Genomic DNA, 19,267 nt, shown 5'->3' with positions numbered 1-19,267 from the left:
TTGCTCGCGCTACACCCAGCGGGCTTGACTTGGTCCCGTATTTCGGTGACTGGCACGGGGGGGGCAAAATTCCTTTCTCTTTCTGCAAGCCTTGTATCGCCTTGCAAGGGCTGGCAGCTTCTTAAGCCGCAAAGACTTTATCGGATTGCATTGCCTTGGTGAGCCACGGATTTCAGCACCGGCACGAGCATTATGTGTGCTTGCGCGGCGGCAGTTGCTGCATCCACAAAACTCTTCTGCACGGCCAAAAGAAAAAAAAAAATACAGCATGATGCGCCATACACAGCTCCTGTTAGCGGCTGTATGAATTACTCCCACATATTAGGGTTGTTTGCAAGCACTGTTTATTTGGCATATTTATTTGCCCCATTCCCGTTTAAAGCGGGTGGGGCGCAGCAATGGCTTCGCGGAATGGCAAGCTCTTTGCCGTGTCGGGTGAGATTTGTTTGTGTGTTGCAAATAGATTTTGTTGCTGCAGCTATTCGTTTGCCTCGTGGGGATGAAGAAGTATTGCAATCGAAATTGGTTTTTAGCTTTTAATAAGATCATTATGTGATGCTTTACAGTTTCTCCAGTTCCAGAGACATAATAATAAGACATATTAGCTCCTAGGGTTTAATGCTGCCCAGAAAGGTGTATTTCCTAGTCGTACTCTTATTTAACAGCGAAGGAGATCAAGAAGCAGAGGAAGAATAAAATAAAAACGAACGAATTTGTTCCTTAATTTTCACCAATTACTTAGTATTAGTGCAGTAGCCCCGAAAAAAGCCCTTAAAAAGGTAAACCCAAGTTTTTGTATATGTTTTTTGATTCTCTCCCATCTCTATGAAACGAAAAATAACTGTTGTAGCAAAGTATATTAATTTTAGCTGAAATAATTGTTATCGTACTGCTAAAATCAGATTGGAACTCGATCTCCCATGGTACATGCAAAATGGCATCCTTCTGGAAACTTTCAAAGCGTTTCTAAAGCCATCAGCAAAAAAAAGCCTTAACCACTTCAATTGTATCGTCCACAAGCGCTGATATCGATCTTCCTGAAGCAATGTGCCCCGATATATCTCACACACATGACAAACCAAGCACTACGATAAAACGTAACGCCGTAGTGTTCATTGAAAAGGTAAATAAATTGCATTGCACGTTAACAAAAGCATTTCTTATTCCACATTCATTGCCATACAGTTGCCTTCTCTGGCTCGATCTTAGGGTGAGCTTTCGAGAGGCTAGCGGCTCGGTCCTTCTATCCGGGCGGTGCTATACATCTATTGCTTGGCCGAAAGCGTAGCAAAAGCATACAATCAAAAGAAACATCCACCCATAGCTTTCAGTCCTTCATTGTAAGTGATCAGTACGGTTCAGTGCAAAAGAAAAACAGTCCCTTCCGTTCGCTTCCAGCGTAGGAAAAGCCATTTCTGCCGTGCAGCAGCTCGCCTGCTCTCGCAACGCTGTGAGTGGTACGGCAAATGGAACCAAACAGCAACATCAGAGTGTAGAGGGCAGAAGGACATGCAAAAAATCCTTCCAACCGCAACCGATGGAGTTGCTTTATGTTTTTCTTTTGCACGTGCAAGTACCCCTCCATTTGGCTTTTCTTCTCGCCGAACCGGTTGTGAAGAATGTCCAAACAAATGTACACGACACGGCATACTACGAGACCCTTTCACCCGTTTTATTTTCAACACCCCATTTCGCTGATGATCCTTTCAGCCGGTTAGTACAATCGCAAATACATATCTCAGGCAAGAAACCATAATTCCATTTTCGAAAACTCCATTCCCCCACCGACATTGTTACGCGGGGTTACGAAAACGCAAACGAATAGTGCGGAGCGAATGAATGTACTTGTGAGAAAAAGCTTTCAGCTTGTGGGGTTTGGAGAGCGATATGACACCATTCTGTACGCTTTCGAAGAACAATGTTTTGAACGACTTTTAGAATATTACTCTAGAAATAGTTGCACACCAAGCCTGATCTCGCAATGTACAGTTCGTAGCATAGCTTTTGTGGCAGTTTGGATTTTGAGCATAGAAAAAACAATTGAATAGAGAAAGATGTTTTACGGAGCTACAAGCGGACTATAAGTGTAGCAAGGTAGATAAAAGTAAATTCAAATGTATTGCCGCTTGATGTGATCAGTCCGAATAAAAAAGAGGCCCTTCGGCTCAAAGATACTCGTATAAATAGATCGCCGGAATTAACCGTTACTTCCCTAACGTTCAGGGGTGTCAAATTGCATTGCCAGTTATCTTAATCGCTATCTTTTGACAACCATGTTGCCAGCTATCGCCTCAAATGTCACCAAGCACAGGGTGATTCATTCCTTACGAAAGTTATATATAAGTAAATTTTGCTCAAAAATAAAATCTTAGTTCTAAAATATCCTAGTTTCACCAGCAATAACTAACAATTTGTAAATAATATAGACAATAAAATAACACTGTCATTTTGATATTGATTTCAATCTATATAAGTTAGTAGAGCATCGTTTATTGTGACTTTATGTCGTGATTTCAACTACAAAAATAACAAATGATCATATAGTTACGTTACGCACTGTAGAAGGTCGCTGGCAGAGAAATAGATGAAGTGTCCTGTAGTGGCACATACACACAGAACCTTGTACTTTATGCTATAAATATCAGTTCTAATAGTTTGTTTCAAAAACTCTTCACTGTACCCAGCGGCGGATCAAACGGTAGGCGGAGTAGGCGGTCGCCTAGGGCCTCGCCGTGTTGGGGGCCCCAATAAATTTGTGCCTATTTTGCGTTTTTTGAAAATTTTAAAACAAAGTTAAATTATAGCAAAAAAAAATTAATTTACAAGGTAGAAAATTGATCAAAAATATCTTCCTTGGTTACATAAAACATTTTTTTCTATGTGATAAATTAAATGCAGAGAAGAATATCGACTTTGTGACTTTAAAGTATAAACGAAATTGCACCAGGACCAGGACACTAATTTTCCCGTTGGTCGTGAAAAATTTCTTCGAAAACTACCTGTTTCCGAATGTATAATACCAGGAGAGCATCCACGGAAGAGGTAGCTCCTGGTACTGCGCCGTAAGGTATGCAATGTTTATACACTAACTTTGCAACCAACTTGCAATGCAAGTTTGGTGCATGCAAGAAACTTGCAGCAAGATGGCGCTCAACTTCGTACTTGCATGCAACAAACTTGCATGCAAACTTGCATGCAAGTTCTTGCAAGCAAATTCTTGCATGCAAACTTGCATACAAGAACTTGCATGCACACTTGCATACAAGAACTTGCATGGAAACTTGCATACAAGAACTTGCATGCAAACTTGCATACAAGAACTTGCATGCAAACTTGCATACAAGAACTTGCATGCAAGAACTTGCATGCAAACTTGCATACAAGAACTTGCATGCAAACTTGCATGCAAACTTGCATACAAACTTGCATGCAAGTTTGCATGCAAGAATTTGCTTGCAAGAACTTGCATGCAAGTTTGCATGCAAGTTTGTTGCATGCAAGTACGAAGTTGGGCGCCATCTTGCTGCAAGTTCCTTGCTTGCCCCAAACTTGCATTGCAAGTTGGTTGCAAGGTTAGTGTATAAACATTGCATACCTTACGGCGCATTGCGTTGCAAGTTGGTTGCAAAGTTAGTGTATAAACATTGCATACCTTACGGCGCTAGTACCAGGAGCTACCTCTTCCGTGCATGCTCTCCTGGTATTATACATTCGGAAACTGGTAGTTTTCGAAGAAATTTTTCACGACCAACGGGAAAGTTAGTGTTTAAACATTGCATACCTTTCGGCGGTTTTCGAGCAAAATTGCTGTACTAGGTGCTACCTCTTCCGTGGATGCTCTCCTGGTATCGGCAATCTGAAAACAGCTGGTTTTGTATGGAATTTCGTACCAGCTAATGGCGATCCAAGTAGTGGCGTTATCGTTCTTCTTAGCGCATACAAAAGTTTATATATAGAGACTAGCTTACTAGGCCCGTTTACAGGGCTACGCAACAGAACTCTGAGATGTACGCAAGGGAGCTTTCTTTCCGAGACTTTGCTGGTGTTGTTACATCATGTTTGAAGTACATCTCCCTAACACCGATAATGCCGTAGCAAAATTATGGGCCCCCCTTGAAAAATTCCGCCCTGGGCCTCCAAGGGGATTGATCCTCCACTGACTGTACCGTATTCTAAATCAACTCGAAATCATACAGTCACGGTTCAATGGACAGCAGTTGTTTTTTCCCCTCCGAGCATCGTCACATCGTCTAATTCCTTTCGAATAGAACGAAACCAAGCATTCTGCCTTCCACTGATCTGCCTAATGACGATTGTGGTTTGAACAGTCGGAGAAACCGTCCTACACGAGCATAGATTACGTAAATGAAGACGCAATTAAAATGATATTACCCATAGAAATGGTCGTCACGCCGTTACGTCCATTTCCAACCGGCTTGCGGCTAATACCCTTGCTCTTCCTCATTTGTACCAGCGTTTCCAAACATTTCGGCAACGCTCGCCACCGCTCAAGTGCCATCGACGTTGGGACAACGGTTCCATCCTCCTGGACGGATCCCGAATGCGGACCACCACCGACCGAACGTAACGACGAATGAGGGAAATTAATAGGATTCACAAAATCACCGCCCAAACACCGCTCTGGTGGGATTCCTTCCAACACTGGCGAACGGTCTTTCGTAAAATTCCTTTCGGGGGCCGTAGAGATTGTCTTCGGGATCACTCGAAGGGCCACGCAGCCAGGGCCGGCTAATTAGACGGAAGCGAAGACACACCGAACCACGGAAATCTGAATAACGAGAGACACTTTGGGCTATCGTTAGTTGGGAACGGTGTTAGATCGACACGACGCGATAATGAGACACATTACGCTTTGTGTGTGTCGGTGTTTGTGGCTCGACCTCCACGGAAGATGGTGGTAGCAAATGATGGATGGTATGTGCTTTTGGGATAAGCGTTTCCCATTTCCTGGCGATACCCTTTTTTTGCCAACAGTCTGTCTGCGGAGGGACGAAAATGTGTGTGTGTTGTGAAACTGTCAATTAAAGATAAGAAAGTAGACACCAACCAATATCATTTTCGTTATTCGTGACAAAAATTCCCAATTGGTGTACTTTAAGGAGCTGTGGTGCTATATCGTATTACTTGAAGTTAACTACTACTACTTGAAGTCTATTCAATAAAAGCACTGATTTTTCAACAATTTCAGCATATTTGTATACTCAATATTCCTAATAGTGGACAACGAAATAATTATGAAGTTTCATAAAACTGGACATGACATAGCACTTGCGTTCGACATCAATATCACAATCTAACTAACCCTGCGTGATGGATCCATTTACTGGCCTTTCAAACCACACAAACCTATAGATAAAACATCCGACAAGAAGATAAAGTGTAGAAAAAAGATATCTGGACTAGCGACTAATCATCGTTTATAACCTTTCAGCCGCTCCCCACCAAAGGGACATCAGCTAACTGGTGTGGTGCCGGTAATGGAGTGATTGTGTGCGAAAGACATCAATTAAGCCACTGTCGCCTGTAAGTCTTGTTTTTCATAGCGTACCATCGTCAGCAGGGCCACGTGCTGAGAATTAGCCCTTTCCCGCACTGGCCCGGCAGTCGGCCCGTTGATCCATGTCCTTATTTTAAACCAATCGTGCGACGCAATGGTTCCACGTAACGCGCTTGAGGTTGAGGCACTACAATGGCGCACAACTCCAGTGACGCCCAGTAACGATGCATAACGAAGTCCCGATGGTTATCGCGCTCATTCATAATCATTGGCATGGCAAGGTTGCTGCCAGTTGCGGTTGGCTGGTACAAAACTTTATCTAGTTGAGGCGTAATCGTACCGGAATAACCTTCACAAAAGGACCGGAATCTACCGGGAAATGCTCCCCACCTCCCCAGCAATCTCCCCCGCCGTACGATCTCGGCAGGATATCTCAATGGTTCTAAAGCGGAACCATTACTACCACATGCCACGATGTGATCCATCAAATTGGACCACTTTTCTAAATACCACGGCACGGCTCTGGCCAAACCCCTTCTGCCTGGGCGCGCTTTGCACGAACGAACGACTGATGCGAAGATTTCCATTCATCATCAGCAGAAGGCCGGAACTGTTTGGTTGCTTCGGTGAAATTTCGATGTGAGAAGAAAAGCGTACAGCTCATTTTTCTTTCACCCATTTCCCAGCTCGTTTGCCGTTTCGGGGCTGTGTGCGTGAAAGTACGCTTTTTCCATACACAAAGCTCCCGGCTCGACTCGACATTTCTCCGCTAGTTATTCAAGTGCCGGAGTGGCACACGGAGCGATAAATCTCTAGCCTGCTGATGAGGAAAATTTAAAATTTTGACATTGTAATTGGTGAAAGTTTCATGATTTATGCGGCGTGTGCAGGAAGCGGAATTGCTGACGCACACCGAGCGGCCTTTACTTTGGGAAAAACTGGTTTCTTACTAACTCCTGTTGGTGCTGTTACGGTTTATGTACACCCATTAATCAGTTCAGTTTGCTTAGAAGCTCTGCCTGCAACGTTACAATCTCCGCAACGCAGCCCATGGAGACGCCTGGTTATTTGTAGAAATAAATATCAGCTCATGGAGACGCCTGGTGTTTTGTACCAAATAAAAACACCGTCTTCCTCCAAACGGAGTAGCACTTCGGTACGACGTTCGGTTGATATGCGCACCGCTTTTGAGTGACTTCACCGATCCTTATGACGCGCACATGCACACGGTCGAAGTTGCCAAATTGCGGTAATTAGGAAGATTTGAATTAATTACTGGCTAGCTTGAAAAAGCTTGCCCACACGGTAACGGTTTCCAAACCGCCACCGTCCACCGCCTGCTCACCGTCATAAGAACGAACAAACTTGATGAAGACAAAACGGTTTCGGTGCTACCCAGCATTTCCTCGTTTCGCTCTTTTCCACTCACATTTACTCGGGACGCACGGTGATGGGGATAATTTAATTAAAGTATGCCTCTCTGCGCTGGTATAGTGTAGCAATGCGGCATCAATGTCTGGACTAGGGCAGCTGCAACCATTTTGAAAAAGCGTTACTGCTTTACATCGGTAAGGGTGGTCGCTTTCGTTTGGGTTTCATTTAACGAAATTTGTCAGACTGGTAAATTATTAACTTTGATGGAAATATCTATAATTTAAAGGGTTTGGCAAAATCCACCCAACTAAGGCTTATTATAAAGAGAATAATTTATTACTAGTGAGCAACAAATCACAACTCCTTTTCGGAGTACCTTATTCAAAAAGATTTGAATCATTAAGCGATTGTTATCACAAAAGCTATATCCCATGAGTTGAATAACTAATTAATGAATAAGATAATTCTTTTATGAAACCTGCTTTATATATCAGATAAAAGGACTACGAAAACATAAATAAGGAAGGAATAGAAATGCGCTCCTTTTCCTCTCTTCAAAAAGGAATATTAATTCATTCAAACACAACTCTCAAATGTAGCTCACTTACACTAGCTCGATTCATCTTTATTTCATCACAATTTAATACTACACACTACCACTAATACGGTTTCCTATGTACTATAACGTTATATAGTATGCCATGTGTTAAGTACTGACTGTAGACAATAAATTACAGAATTGTATAAAACCGACAACGCTGAGTGGGATTTTATGTAAATGTGTTTGTTTTTTTAATATAGAATATTCAAATATTTAACGTTTCTTTAAACCGTAAGGCAATTATGACTGCGGAGTTTACAACTATATACTGAATAGCATAAACTACCATGTAAAGAATAGTATTTTATTCAAAAGAGGCAAGAAATATTTGCAAACCCAGCAGGAAATTCAATTGCAAATTCAATTTCAAACCGCTGACACATATCTGCATGGCCACGATTCAGGATTGGCATTCAGAAAGACCCACAAATTCACATCTTTGTCCAGTGCAAAAAAAAAATCCCACAAACTAAGTAAGAAGTGCTACGTTGAAAAGGAAAACAGACAGCAGAAGAAGAAAATGAAAAAAAATCCGCGTCACGTTTTCTATTAGATTTTCCTGCGGTTCGCAATTTCCTTTCTCCGTGCGTTACAGCAACACACCGTACGAAATGTTGCCAACATCCTGGCAGCACAAATGTTTCGAAATCTTCACGTGCTGCACGGGCAAAAGAGGATTTGCCCGTCAGGCATGATCAATTGTAAGCCTGTTTTGTGTGTTACATAATATGACAAGGGATTTGTGGCGTGTGGTGATCGTATGAATATTGAAAGCCCAGCACAGCCACGCGCTGTGGAACGCAAAACCCCCCGGTATTGATCGATAAAGCAGGTCGAGGCAGAGACAATTTTTACCACCACACAGGCACGATATCGCTACCGAGCAGAAACAAACACATGCGTTCCACAATCCTTAAATGGCGATCACCTTGACTACTGTGTCAACCAAAACACAGCACCGGTGTAGCATCACACAAAATGATAGTCCGCCAATCACCAATCGGGATGGCGGCCATTTCATCAAGCATTCAAATGGGGCTCGACTATGACTCACCCGGCCCACTGCCGCACCAGCAGCTCTCCTTCCCATCGTATCGTTCTCTCACCCGAACTCCAACCGAGGTGGCTACGCGTGGCTACCGTGGTGCTACACATACCCGGGACCCGGGGTGGTCATTACGCCAACCGTGGACCCGAGTGATTTCCTTCGACCGCAAATGATTGGATTTTACGGTACCACCGATGGTAATAAATTGCCTTCATTCGTTTGGCTTGCCCACTTTTAATTGAATTGAACCGATAACGGCAATGCGCTCGAATTCGAATAAGTTTCTTTTTTTTTGTTCATATCCCCGCACACCACACCGCGTTTGCCATAAATAATGAAAAGCCACTTCCCGCCAAGCACCATCGATAGAATTCGATTGTGACGTGTACACTTTTTTCTTTGGGGGCCATTCGTCGATTCTATTTAGATATCCGGTTTGAATTCGTCATCTGGTGCGCTGGTATTTTACGTTCCAGCAAAAATGGCAACGATTTATTGGGCGGAATTTTATTTCTTTTCCTTAAATCCCGCGTTGTGCCATAAATTTTGCCGCGCTCCATTGACCGCTAATTTCCGGCTTCTCCCAAGTGTAAATGATGTGATAAGTAAGCAGAACGGTTTTTATTCATCAAACCACTACTCCACAAATTGCTATTTGTTTTGCATTATAGCGGTGGCATCGTTCGGGGACTGTGACATAATTCAAGTGCACTGACGTTGAACAAACTTTGTCCAGATAAGTCAACAAAAATAGCTTCTTTCTTTATTGATTTCGTAGCTTTTGTTTCTGGAAATTAGTAGTGGAAGTACAGTCTTTTCTCGCCATGGGTCAATCGTACGATAAATTTGAGCGAAATTTGAGCGAATGAATGGTTGCTCAATTTAAGTAATTAGTTTTATGCATCTCAGCAATGTTAGTAAAGTCGAAGTTACAACTTTCAATTAAAAACCACATTGCGCCTTGCGTAGAAGTTAGTCAACATGTAGAGTTTACGCAGCCAATCGATCATGCTGCATCCATTGAATGTCGTCATCAACTGTCACTTTGCCATCGTAAACCCACAATTCGGCATCGTAATTCCAGCAATGGGACTGATCATACCATAAGTTAGAAAGCTTAAGCTTTCAGTCTTAATCCGTTAAATAATCCAGGCTTTATCATTCTGTACAGTTTCATATTTTCACATACGGAATGACATAAGGGATCATTATCGCGGAACCATGATAAGAGAAAAATCGATTAAAGTTTAAAAGTCAACTTCAATTCAACTTAATTCATTTGCAACAAATTATAAGCCTGTTTTCTAACAATATTAATAAATCTAGTTCAATAATCATTTTTTGTTGTTGCTGAGTATTAATTAAAAATATAATTTTATAATATTAACCATTGGGACGACCCAGTGGTGTATTGGACACGGCGCTCTCGTATGCAGGACAGAATATCCGGCTACGGGTAAGTTAAAGAAATCCAGAAACAGCAGGCCTTTAGAACTCCCGAGGTTGTTGTGCCGATCAAGAGGAAAAAGAACCTTAAAAAATATATTTTTAATAAGGTACTTAATCAGATAGACCAAATAAGGTATTTACGGTGACCGATTAAAAGTTTTCAACGCCATTGTTGGATTGGCAGGGAGGATATTATGGGTTTACGTTGGCAAAGTGATTGATGATGACGACATTTAGTGGATTCACGATGATCGATTGGCTGTGTAAGCCCTCTAAGTGAATACATTTCAGTGTCCAACGTTTTAAAGCTCAAATTAAATTTACTGAACCCTTAGCACGTAATGTACACCCTGTGCCAAGTGGGTATCGATTATTCAGCTTATGGTGAAATTCGAATTACCCGGAATTAACCCGGTAAGTCAGAATGATATTTTTCAGTAATAAAAAAATAATAAAAGTGTCAAATGTTTATGGTTATCTTTGTTACTTTTTATCAGCATTCTTTTTTTTTATTTGTTCGAACATTTGATCGAACCGTTCTCCCTCGGATCGGGGTGTGTTTTTGTGAATGAAAATTATCTTACTTCCGGCGTGATAAGCAACACACCACTTTGCAGATTAAATAGCGTTCGTGGAAAGAGAGCAACAGTTCCACCCCCACAGCCTCAAACACATTTCTGATGAATTATGTCAGCACCATGCTCTTCGTACTCTTCCTTTGTTACCCACGATTGCTGGAACATGGGGCTTTGGGCGACCATGCATCCACCTGCCCAAACGTTCAGGGCGGGATGTTGGCTCGTCACCACCTTGCACCGATACTCCGATGGCACCAGCGCCGTGAGCGCTTGCTGCAGACGCTCGGCAAATCCGCTAAGCTGCGTCGTTCCACCGGCAAGCACAATGTAGGCGTACAGCGTTTTACGGGTGATCTCCTTGCAAGCGGCCACACTCTCCACAATTAGCTCCGGCAAGGGTTTGATCTTCGGGTGACCGATTACCGACGGATTAAACAGTGCCTCTCCGCAACGGTACCGTTCCGCACCAATCGTGACGGCAGTGCCGTTCGCAGTTTTATAATCGACACTGCTCACCGTTTCCTTTCCCAAGTCCGCACTAACCGCACACACTTTTTCCATTATCTCGCGAGCCATTTCGCGGTCACTTAGGTGGAGTGCATCGGCCAGATAGTCGACCATATCGCACCCAGCCAAGTCAACGCTCGCGATAGCTCCGGTGGCTGGTGTGCCTTTGTAGATCGGAACAACACTGGTCGTACCATCGCCTACATCCACCACGGTTCCGCTGGTACGCCCGGTCCCGTACAGTGCCAGCGTTGACTGCATCGACACGTAAGTGGCAGGTGTCGAGAACTTTTCGAACATTATTTGAGCGACCTTTTCGCGGTTTGCCCTAGCGCTGAGCGGTCGGTCGGTGAGCAGCACACGGTGATCTTCCGGCGCTACCTTCAGCACATCCTTGAACGTGTACTCCCAAACACTTTCCATTGCATCCCAATCGCACGGTACGCCTCGTTGCAATGGGCTGATAATGCGTCCATTCTCATTGGGCGCCACCCCACCAACAGTACGGACCTTCGATCCATCGGCACCTTCAGACAAATGCACAAGGTTTCTAAAAATTCCCGTCGGATCGTCGTCGCCGGTAAACCCAACCTTCAGGGTGTGACTTCCATTGTCGATAATAATGGCGGGAGTTGCGTCTACGGACATGCTTACACTTTCGCTATCTGCGAGTGACTACGTGCGACTGCGAGTTCAATTCCACTGCACAGCTATCTATCGGCGATCGTAATGTGTAGTCGTAAGGGTCGCAAAATATCACACATCGGCTATCTTCACCACAAACAAATGAAGATAACGATTGTTTGACAACTACAACTTCCGAGCTGTTTGATAATCTAATCGGGTGTTTGTTGTACCACGATATACAGTGATTTTTTTCATTGATACACACTGTAATACACACAACACATCTAAAGGGGGTTGTTTTTGCCGAACCCCCTCCGATAAACCCTAATAATTTCTTTTCTTGTCATAAACCATCAACGCCATCAGCTGATGTTGCTATGAAAATTAGAGTTTTTATTACAGTGCGCGCCATAACTATACGTCAAGCTCTTGAGTTTATTTGATTTTTTTGGATTATTAACGGCTGCTAATATTCCCTTAATTTACCCTTATTTTGCTGGTATATTAAGGGTGACTTATGGTTAAGAGGCTCTTTATTTCCATCTTAGTTATCATCTGCTATCCTTCAACTTCATTTTTCTTCTTGAAGTCTACTAAAAATGTGGTACTAATAAAATTACAATTAAATCCACCACAAGAGAAACATTTTCTCGATTTCTTATACCTAAAAAAATCTGTTTCTACTTAACTTCCTAACTAGACGACTAAAAACCGGATTGAAAGCGAAGGTCCTAGAACACAATTACACCAAGTCATGACTGATCGCTTCGATCGCCTGCCCAAAAGCCAAGCTTTCTCCACCAAAAGATAAACGCCAACCACCGAAACAAGGGTGACTTTTAAATGGAACAAATTGGTTTTGAAACCATTCCGAAACTCCATCAACCGCTGCGTCATGGCAGCTTGTGACGTTAATGGGGGGTGAACTATGTCTTTGTAGGATCACTAATCACTCTGTTGTAAGTTTGCTGCAACAAAAAGCCCTCCCGATGGGGATTTCCCTCTCATTCGAAGTGCGTTAAAGTTGCAAAACTTTGTCAACGACTTAAGGCGTAAAAAAGGCGATTTACTTGCTGCTTTCATACAATTTTAACAATGCGTGACGACAGTTTCGTCATTGCCTTGAAAATAATCATTAGTAAGTAGAGGCATGACGTTGGCACTATGGTAGCAGGCCAGGTCAGGCCCCCGTTTTTTTTTTTTGGTTTGGTTCAAATCTCAGACACTTTTGCACAGGCAGAACGACACTCTCGGTTCGCCAGCTTGGGCGAAATGCAGTACACAACTACTTAAGCGATAAATCACTATCGAGAGCACCCTCCTGACCTGACCTTCTTACGCAGCCACACAGCGTTGGAAAGCCGCCAAGGCCGTAGGTTCGAACGCTGGGCCTGGGGGGGGGGGGTTTGCGAGAGAGCGAATTTATTACTCGGCCTACTGGCATTGGGCAGGGAGGAACAAACGTTCCCCCGGTCGGACTGAGTAGCACACCATTGCGAAAGGTCAGAAGCCTGGGCCAGGTTCCGTTTTCCGATGACGCCACTGCAAAGTGCGGATTGCCGGCCTGCAGCAGTCCAAAAAGATCCGCAGCCTCCAGACAAAAGCACGACGCCTCGTGTTGAAGTAGGTCAGGTTAGTGTTTTAAGCGAACCATTTAGCAATATCACCGGCCAACATGATGATGGCATGATTGAGCAAACTTTAAGCAACGATAATTTATTTTAAAGGAAACGTGCCGTCCGCATACAACGCGCCGGGGGCGAAGGGGACCGTTATTGACGCCCACACCCAGAACCCAAGCGTTGCTGCTTTGACTAGCAAAAACCTGGTGCTTCGGTTGAGTTGGGTCCCGAAAACGCTGGGCCCAAACTGCAGGCAATAAAGGCACCGGAGCGTGACGGAAAAGTAATCGAAGCCGGCGAGATGCCGGGAATGCATCAGTGAGCTGCACAAAAGGAGATGTTTTGTTTGCCGGTGGTGAGCTGGTACAATCGTATCAGCTAGAGGGTTTTGATTGAAAATTCCCCCACCACCACCACCACCAGCTCCTCTTTCAATCACCTCCTCCAATAAAATCCTTTGTTCTGACATCAAAAAACCCCCACCGCTGGCTGAGCTTTCAGCACGCTGTCGAAGTTGAGCTGGACCCATCAGCTAGCTAGGGCTCCATTTATTCGTTATCGGAAAGTTTCAACCGGATTATAAACTGTACTTTCATCAAATGCTCATCAATCACCGGGCGAAAACCCCTTTTCCCGAGGAGGGCAACGCGTGACAGAGGAGACATTCGATTTTTTTTCCAAAAATAGGACCTCCGGAACTCCGCCACACCACGGTGTCGAGTGTCCCTCGTATTACAACCCAGCAAAAACTCAACTCTGGCAACAGTATCTTCTATAGCAGCGGCACTATTGACGGTAAATAGTTGTGTAGAGGCATCATTCGCTGATGTTCGCGTGAAAGTCTCTTGTTTCCTGTTGCACTGCAAGTACCAGTGCACTCAACACTCGTGTCACACGGTGCAAGTGATTCCAGTGCGGAGTGCAGTGACACACACACACATAGAAAAGTCCTAGTGGCCTAGAAAAGTGATGAAGCAACCGAAAATGACAGGGCAGGAAGGCACTGGCTTCCGTCTGACCTGCTGCAGGTCCATCATCCTGGCAGCAGGCTGTCAGTCTCGGGCACTGTGTTGCAGCGTGTATTTTGTCTTGTGAGTATCTGTCAGAGTTAGCGTGTGCATGAAGGTGGTGGATGGATGGATGGATGGAAGTGGGAAAATGGATTGGATGCGACCGTTACTTTAGGGCAGAGAAAGATGTACAACACAAAAATCAAAACTCCTTTCAGGTGCAGAATTGCAGTACAGCGCTTCTTGAGCTAGAGGACCTCTGCAAAACAAAAATCGTCTCATTCCATCGCGTGCAATTAACTCTCCGGTGCAGTTGCAATGTGCTGCACGGACAGGACAGGGTGGGAGGTGAGTATTTAATTAAATTTTTCATACATCTCGGCTTCGATAGTGTGCATCGTGTATGTACGCCAAGCGCGTACTACTGACAACGGACTAACTATTGACCGTTTTGGCACTGCGCGATACTTTGGGCGGGAACTGGGAACAACAGGACATCTAAAATGACGGGGGTGGTAAAAAGGATGTGTGCGCACAGGACATAAACACACACACACACACACACACGTGTGGCGACTTGTTCGAATCCGAAACGCTCATACCATCCGGACCCTCCCTACCTTCCACTATGACAGCACTGTCTTCAGGCATATTTCCGTTTATCAGTGTGATGTGACCAAGCTTGCCTCCTCCGTTGGTAGTCGTCGTGATGGCGGATTGGGTTCTACGTCTGCTACGTAGAAACTTACGTACCGGGAAGAGAGGAGGGAACACTGTACAACGGAACGGCCCCGGTACACTACCGCCACGACCTTCGACTTTCGCTACGCGCGACTTGCAATTATCCCAACGTAACGCTGGCTGTAACGCCCCTGTAACGCACTCCTGTACCCGTTGGGCTACACCTCGGCCTAGTGGCTGCGTACGTTGCTGGGTACCGGGGGTGGGGGAAAAAACACAGAAAAGCACGGAAGCAATACTTTATTTATCGATGTTTTACTGATTGCGGCAGGTTTTTGCAGCACTGGTACGCTTAACTTAGGGTCAGTACGTGGGAAACAATTTACCGCGCGAAATCAATATTCTATAAACAATGCATCGGGAAGGGTCACATTGGCTTTAACACTGGGCAGTGAGGTTACATGCGTCTTCTGCCGAGAAGGACTCACACAAACACACACACACACACACACATACACACACACACACACACTCTAATATGCACACATACACGAGCGAGAAAAGGTTGCAGAGCAGAAGGTCTGCAGCCGACGTGCAGCCGTGCCTCCTTTAGTTGGCCAATTTCTCTGCAGACTTTAATCCCGGTTCGGTACACCCGTTATTGATCACGGGCTTTTCGTTCGTATGGTATTCCCCTTCCTACTGATGCGGGACTTCTTGGCCACCACCGAGAGGTATCTCCAGAAGGTGAACAAATTACACCGACGTTACAGCGTTACAGAAACGACAAACGGTTTAGCTGCTTTAGTAACTCGCAACCATCGGGATGTGGTTTCGTTTAGGCGATTTCTCACACGGATTCGATAAATTAACAAACTCCACTCTCGAACGGACGGCACACCAATCGACACGGATTTTACATTGAAACAAACACACCACATTCAAGCACATGTTACTGGAGCTGGCTTATTTTCTGACTGGTTTTAGCGACCCTCAACGCGACAACACATCCAACTCCCAGCTGAGGGAGTTGACCACCCAAAACGCTACTACCCCGTGTTTGCAGATGAAAAGTTTTGGGTAAAAGTTTAATAACTCCCTACTGTACAGTGCCTGGGAAGTTCATCATCGTGGAACACCGCTTACAACCCCACGGAAGGGTTCGGGGCACAAAGCAGCGAAAAAAAAAACCGTACTGTAACAGGGTGAGAAAACAATGCTACCACCACCATACATACATACACGCTGGAAAGAAAACACACGCACACACACACACACACACACACACACACACACACACACACCAAGCAGCACACAAAGAACACCCAATCCCCGTACCGTGCGAGGGGGGGGAAAACGTATTCTGAACGGAAATGAAACCTGGGCCCGGATGCGAGCTGCTACTTGTGTGCAGCCAGGACAACACGCGATACTACACGCTTTGGTTGATGTGCCACACGGGGGTGCCACACACCAGACGCAGGGTAAATCAAGCAAAAAACCAGCACTGGGACACACACAGTAGCCGCGTCACTTTAAAACTTTCGGTTAATAACGCGCCATGCTTCGTTCGTTGGCCCGTCCTTTGGGTAGAAAGAATAATTTCAAATGCGTTCCGCGCTGTGCGTTAGGTACCGTATTTCATGCGTCACACTGCGGATCGAAACGCACTGGTTCGCTTATCGGAAAACGTGGACGCAACACTTCTTGCAGCTTCCAACCAGGCGCAACAGCAGCAGCAGTAGTAGTAGTTCGGAGCGAAGGAAAGGCTACGGCGAAAAACGTTCGACCACTCGCTAGCGGGCGCACAACCAAACTAAACTTCCAGCGAACGTGCGGGTAAGCTTTTAGGTCGTTTTGTCTTATGGTTGGGAACTCCCCCCCTCTTTTGGATTGTTACACCAACGGTTCCAGTTGCTCCCAATCGGGACAAGTCCTTCTCTATCGTCCCCGGCAAAGGATCACTCTCTCTCTCTCGATTCGAACGCACGGACACGGTGGAGATCTGCGAGCGAGCCCGAGAGGATGCTAAAAGCCTTGGGATATTCTCCCACAACCAAAAAGCTTCATGCTGGCATATGACGACTGTTTACTACCACTGGGAGAAAAGCCAAACAATCTAGTAAGTAAGAGGAGCTTTCACAATCGTTCAACAGTCGGTTCGGTATGCAGGTTTGGGAAAGCTTCGAACAGGACTGAACAAAGGATTTCTTTGCCGGAGAAGCTTCTCAGAGCTTTTCCGATTCCGAGGTTTACTTTGCTCTTCCAAGGATTTTAAGCATAGGGGAAGTAGAGTGGCCACAATTTTCTCCACAAAGAGAGACTTCTCTCTACTAACTCTCCATATTTATCATCAAACACTGGTATTGTTTGTACCGGTGGTGAGTCCTTTTCCTGCACGCTGCTGATGGTACCAAAGCGTGCAACTAGCTTTCCCGCTCTAGCAGGACTCTGTTGCGTTGTGTACGAACGTACAACAAAAAAATCCTTTTTGGCGTTTTGTTTTGTCCTGCAGAATTGTGTACCAATAACACCCAGTGCAAAACCACCGCTCGATTGCTCGGTTTTGTAATTTAAATTTTGCAAGGCCTACTTCAAACGAATGAGTTTTGTCCACTATTGTGGTAGTTTTTTTGCTTCCATTGTTACATTTTTATAATCCAAGTAGGTTTTTCGTCTTCGTCAAAGACATCATGAATGACGCACAGCAACGTCAAACGATTAGTGTACCATCTCGTTAATATTCATTTCCCAATTCCCAACTGGACGACGCATCATATTAATGTATTGACAGTTGAATCATTCTTGCGCCATCTTACATTTTCCCCGTCTGATTTCTTCTGATTGGTCACTAATGGTTCGTCAAAGGTCAATCCAAACAAAATGGGGGGAACTCCAAGTATGCCATTATCTTGCAACAGACCACACCAAAGGCCAACAACCGGGCTGAGAACTTACAACCCCCGTTGGCAGGATACATTCGAGGTCGAAATATTTAATGACCATGGTACAACGACATAATAAGCTATTATCAGGGAATAGACACAGGTACATCAATCACCATTTCGTCACCTGTTACATTTCGGAAAGGAATTAAATGTGTAACTATAGCTGGAACGACCTTGGGATGGATTATTCAACCAGCTGAATTTTAGAGCTTTAGAACAGCTGCTAGTTTAATGGCTAGTATTGTTCTAGCATCTAGTATCTTACATTTCCAATTTTTAATAATTCAAATTTCAAAAATATAAAATTTGTTCTTGTAGTACAACATTTTCGAGCAAATGTGCTATTTTCTGGATTTTAGTACATTGATTCGCCCAAGCTGTCAAATTCCCTTTCCACTAATTGTCGTTGGATATATTTATATTCTACTCTACACTTGCATAACCAATTATTTCATACATAAATTAATGGACCGCAGAAAAACGTGCCTGGGTTTATCCTTGGCGTAAGTTCCATGGCCAAGTCCAACGCACACACCATTAATCAAACTTGCAAAATAAAAAAAAAAACAACAACTCCCAAATGCTTGAGCCGCTGTCGATTGAACAAAGAAATTGTGCACTCCCCCCTTTGACGTGATGGAGGTGAAATTGTTTAACTTGGCGTTACTTTTTTTTCGCCTTTCTGCGACCACGGCTCTACTCCACCACGCTGCTCTATGTACGGCCTGTAGGAAATCAAGGGCTCGTACGGCCGGAGAACAATTGCGAAGGAACGTGGCCCGCGTTGCGTTACGCTTCAAAGCAATGCCTGTGAAGGGTGAACCGAATTAGCACGCGAACGAACAATAAATTCCATGTGAATGTAAGTCACGAAATCACGCCCCGCGTGTCATGGTTTGGTGCCAGGAATTGGGTGGAGAGCGCAGCGCCAAACAACAAGTTTCAACAGTCTTCAACAGGTTTAACGCCGTAATTTTCATCCCTTCTTACCTGTTTGCTGAATGGAACGAAAAATCGATGAAAACACACACACACACTCTCGCCGGAATTCATTTGTCGCGGTGACATGGCCATACAACACCCTTTTCGGGCATTGATTTGTTGCTGACGCCGATGTTGGCGATGTAGGCACACGGTTTTTCGTCATAAATTTGCCTTGTTTGCTCACGGAACGCCTCGACAGCAGTGGGTAAAGAGATTTGTTTTGTTAGGGATTGCACACAATAAGGAAATGCAAATAAAAGATGAACGGAAGACACCATTTCTAGGAGAAATATGTCAGGATTTAGCAAATAGATAAATAA

At 44.4% G+C, this 19,267-nt stretch overlaps 2 protein-coding genes across 2 annotated transcripts in view; both read right to left on the bottom strand.

The window, feature by feature from the left end:
- The window catches only part of LOC128300475 (band 7 protein AGAP004871), a 58,931-nt gene that overhangs the window by 11,454 nt on the left and 28,210 nt on the right, over positions 1-19,267 (bottom strand). The gene's annotated exons all lie outside the window — the stretch shown is intronic.
- LOC128300474 (uncharacterized) lies at positions 10,540-11,723 on the bottom strand. Its single transcript, XM_053036546.1, has one exon. The coding sequence runs from the start codon at positions 11,721-11,723 to the stop codon at positions 10,656-10,658; it is 1,068 nt and encodes a 355-aa protein (XP_052892506.1). The 3' UTR covers positions 10,540-10,655.

Source organism: Anopheles moucheti, chromosome 3 (assembly GCF_943734755.1).
Source record: "Anopheles moucheti chromosome 3, idAnoMoucSN_F20_07, whole genome shotgun sequence".
Taxonomy (NCBI): Eukaryota; Metazoa; Arthropoda; class Insecta; order Diptera; family Culicidae; genus Anopheles; species Anopheles moucheti.
This window is presented reverse-complemented; position numbering and strand designations above follow the sequence as displayed.

Excerpts from the sequence above, each read along its gene's own strand:
- LOC128300474 (XM_053036546.1), bottom strand. The coding sequence starts at position 11,723 with ATGTCCGTAGACGCAACTCCCGCCATTATTATCGACAATGGAAGTCAC.